Source organism: Neodothiora populina (assembly GCF_041146345.1).
Source record: "Neodothiora populina strain CPC 39397 chromosome Unknown canker_contig_14, whole genome shotgun sequence".
NCBI lineage: Eukaryota > Fungi > Ascomycota > Dothideomycetes > Dothideales > Dothioraceae > Neodothiora > Neodothiora populina.
Window position 1 is genome coordinate 501,231 of NW_027191408.1, and position 3,575 is coordinate 504,805.

A 3,575-nucleotide genomic window follows, 5' to 3' on the forward strand; every position below is an offset into this window, starting at 1 on the left:
AGATGTCGCACGATGCGCCACGTAAGGTTTCAAGAACAAGTGATTATGATAACCATGGTTGGTGGGTCACCCACCCCAAAAACGATTTGCTCAGCCGAACTTGGAACGTTTCCAAACTGATTATGGCCAATGCTCATCACCGCGTACCTGAAGTCCGTGCTACGTAGCACGTGGAAGTGAAATCATTAACACATGGCACCTGTGCACCCTGCACAATTTGAAATGTCGAAACCGACCGATGGTAAGCCTCCTACATCACCTTTTCCCTCTTACCGGTCCTACTGTACATACCTACTGGTACACACCTTAGTATTGACAACGACATCAAAAGCAAACTGTCAGCCGGAGTAATGTCATATACTCCGTCAGGGGCAAGGCACCATAAACTTGGAACGATGTCGCAAATACGGACAAGTACCAAGTTTACAAAATCGTGGAAGGATTAAGGCTATATTATGACGGCATCTGATCTACCGCTATGTGTAACACTAAAGGGGACTGTGTAAGACAAGCCAACTTAAGCATACAGCATAATATGCGTCAGCTCCTTGCACTTTCAAGCCAGACCTTTCCGAAACTATAGAAGCTGTTCTATCTCGCAAGGAACTCCTCCGCTGACCGCCTAGCACCGGTGTGGCCTCTGTCCATGGCGCAACACGGCTAACAGCACCCTCGGTATTTTCAATTACGATCGGTCTATACTGCTGATCATGTGTGCCGGGCATGGATGCTCGCCGTCGTTGATGGATTTTTCTCTGCGTTTTAATGCTGACAGCCACGAGTGCATCCCTTAGGGCGATGAGTGCTATTCGAAGCCTTTCATGCTATTGTTGTCATTCTAAACTTGTTCAATGGACATCCGGAAACGCCGATTGGGACCTTGAAAGTCGCTCCTTGCAGCTTGGTACTTTCGGGGTACTTTTCAGGTTCTTCGTCCGCAGCCGTGGTGATGTATAGATCTTGCCCGGCGATGCCAGGACAAGTGACACAGCGGGTGGGAAGCTCTATTTCGGCGATGATTTCGCCATCCGGGTTCAACCTGACAACCTTCCATGTTCCGTGCATTGCAATCCAGAAGCAGCCCTCGGCGTCCTGACAGTGTCCATCTGGAACACCTCCCTCGATCGGACATTTGAAGAACGGCTTCGCAGCACTGACGTCAATCTTGCCCGTTGCTGCGTCGTAGGGATATTTCTTGATCTCAGTAGTTGGCGAGTCTGTAAAGTAAACTGATTTACCGTCTGGAGTCCAAGATATGCCGTTCGGGATGGTCACTGGCTCAATGATACGATGAAGACTAAGGTCTGAATCTAATCGGAACAGTACACCTTCAGGATTATCAGCATGTTGCTCGGCCAGACCGACAGCATATATGGATATGTGTTATACCTTCCGGGCTCGGCTCGTGAATCAACGGATCGTTCATTGTTCCTACGAAGTATCGTCCCTGGCTATCCACAGCACCGTCGTTGCTTCTCATTCTGTGTTCCTTGTTTTGTTGCACCTCTTCCGTGTCCCACATTTTCTTGATATATCTCCATTCCGCGGTTTTCTTGTTCATAATGCCATATCCTGATTTACCGCCAAACACGAATTCATCATCATTGCCCTCGATATTCGCTGTGGTACCGACCGAGATTGGAAGGTCGAATACTTTGTGTGATGATGGGCCAATGTTGAGATCGACCGTATGCATTTTCTGCTTGATGATATCGAAGAAGCGGAGGGTGTTGCTCTCTTTGTCCCAGAATGGAGCTTCACCGAGTCCACAGTCTGTCTTGAGCCATGGCTCAGTGACCTTGTATCTCTTGATTTCAGGCATGATTTTCTTTGGGTCTTCCTTTCCAAGGACACAGAAAGAACCAAGGGCAAAGTGAATTATGGCTTATAGAACGACAGGGTATTTCGAGCTTGCAAGATGGAGGATGGTATGGAAAAAGGTTACTCGGACTACGTCGAACCTACTGCAGCAGCTGCTTGAATGACGTGGAAGCGTCAACGTGATGCTCGGGGCGACTCTACACCTCGGCGAATACTTGCCCGAAGACTTCTCCGCACCGTACACATCCGGCTCGTCGCTTTGATCAGGTACCTTGCACCTAAATCATGAAGCATCAATCGAGTGCGATTGATTGAATACACAAGTGCGAAACTACAATACAGTATGAAAACCCTGTGTCAGTGCTTGGGGCAAATGACTCTATAATAGATAAAGCACAGTGCAGAAAGCTACCTTGGCCATACTTGTGTCAGATATCAGGGTAGGTATGCGAAGGATCTACCGCACAGTACTATAGTATCTCGGAGTGCTGTCCCGGGAGGACATCGCTCTTACTAGCTTGGTAGACGAACCTCGGAGCTGAGCAGCACGTGTAATTAATCTTCGAGGTCAACAAGACAAACACGAAAAAGTGCCAACACATGCACGACATCTTGAGCACCAACGGTGAGCTGCAGGCAGGCACCACTGCATATCCAGGTGTGACACCATCCCATCCATGGCGTCGGGTCGCATGCCACGTCAACCTACCTGGGTACCTAATGTCAGACACCTTCACGGGAGCGCGGAGTTGGCGCCCGGCAAGGAACCTCGCATATGTGCATATCACCCTCTTAGACGCCCTTACTTGGCCTACCTTATACTGCACTGTGGTACCCACCCTGCACTTGACCTGCTTCTCAACGAAAATAATCCACGATGCGCCGTAGATCTGTTATTTATTGCCTTCATGCAGCTTGCTCTTCTGCCATTCCGCGTCCCGCTTCGCCTGCCTCGCTACCAACCCGGACCCTATAGGCTCTCTCGATCGGGCCATGCATAGACACGCAATGATTACACCGCCCTGTTCGAGGACGCGTGACGAGCTTTTAGACGTTGCAGTAGGCAGATGCTACGCCTCGTCGCATATTGTAATTGCTACACACAGTCAATCCTGATCTAATGTGCGAAGGGAACCACGCTAGGTGGCTCACCTGACCTGCGACCTTACTCACTCTTGATCTGTAACTTTTTGGCACATTTGCCGACCTCGTCCATGTCATGTCGCCTACAGAGACTGTGTTTGTTCTTCCGCTCACGACAGTGCAGAAGAGAAATCGACATGTCTTGACCATGTGCAGCGCAATTATACACGGCCACTAGAAATCATACTCTGAACCTTTGTTTACTCTGCGGTAACGTCAAGCCAAGGTAAAGCCGACTAAATGGTGCCTTTTCGCCTCTCGAAGTCCTGGTGCTCAGCTATATGGCACTGGAATACCTGCAATCATCCCGCTTTTCGATTGTGAAGGACCCGACATCGAAGCTGGCGATCATGACTCCTCGATCGTACAGGCTCCACATTGTGGCTGCGCCCCGTCACAGACAGTGGTGGGCCCGGTAAGCGCTCGAGTTATTCTCTTTCATGCATTTAATAGGAAGACGAGCACAGTGGCCACAGCAGGCAAGCAAGCAAACAGGTGGTGGATCGCCGGCATCCTGCACAGCGCATCCCATGCGCGCCATACGGCGAGCGGTCCAAAGACAAGAGAAAAAGACGTCTTCCCACGTGGTCCTGCTGATGCCACTGCATACT

At 50.0% G+C, this 3,575-nt stretch overlaps 1 protein-coding gene across 1 annotated transcript; it reads right to left on the minus strand.

Moving 5' to 3' along the window:
* Positions 1 to 819: 819 nt before the first annotated feature.
* AAFC00_002138 (uncharacterized protein) lies at positions 820 to 1,822 on the minus strand (the record flags this gene model as incomplete). Its single annotated transcript, XM_069341420.1, has 2 exons — positions 820 to 1,328; positions 1,390 to 1,822. 2 exons carry the CDS (start codon positions 1,820 to 1,822, stop codon positions 820 to 822), a joined length of 942 nt encoding a protein of 313 aa, XP_069201493.1.
* Positions 1,823 to 3,575: the final 1,753 nt, after the last annotated feature.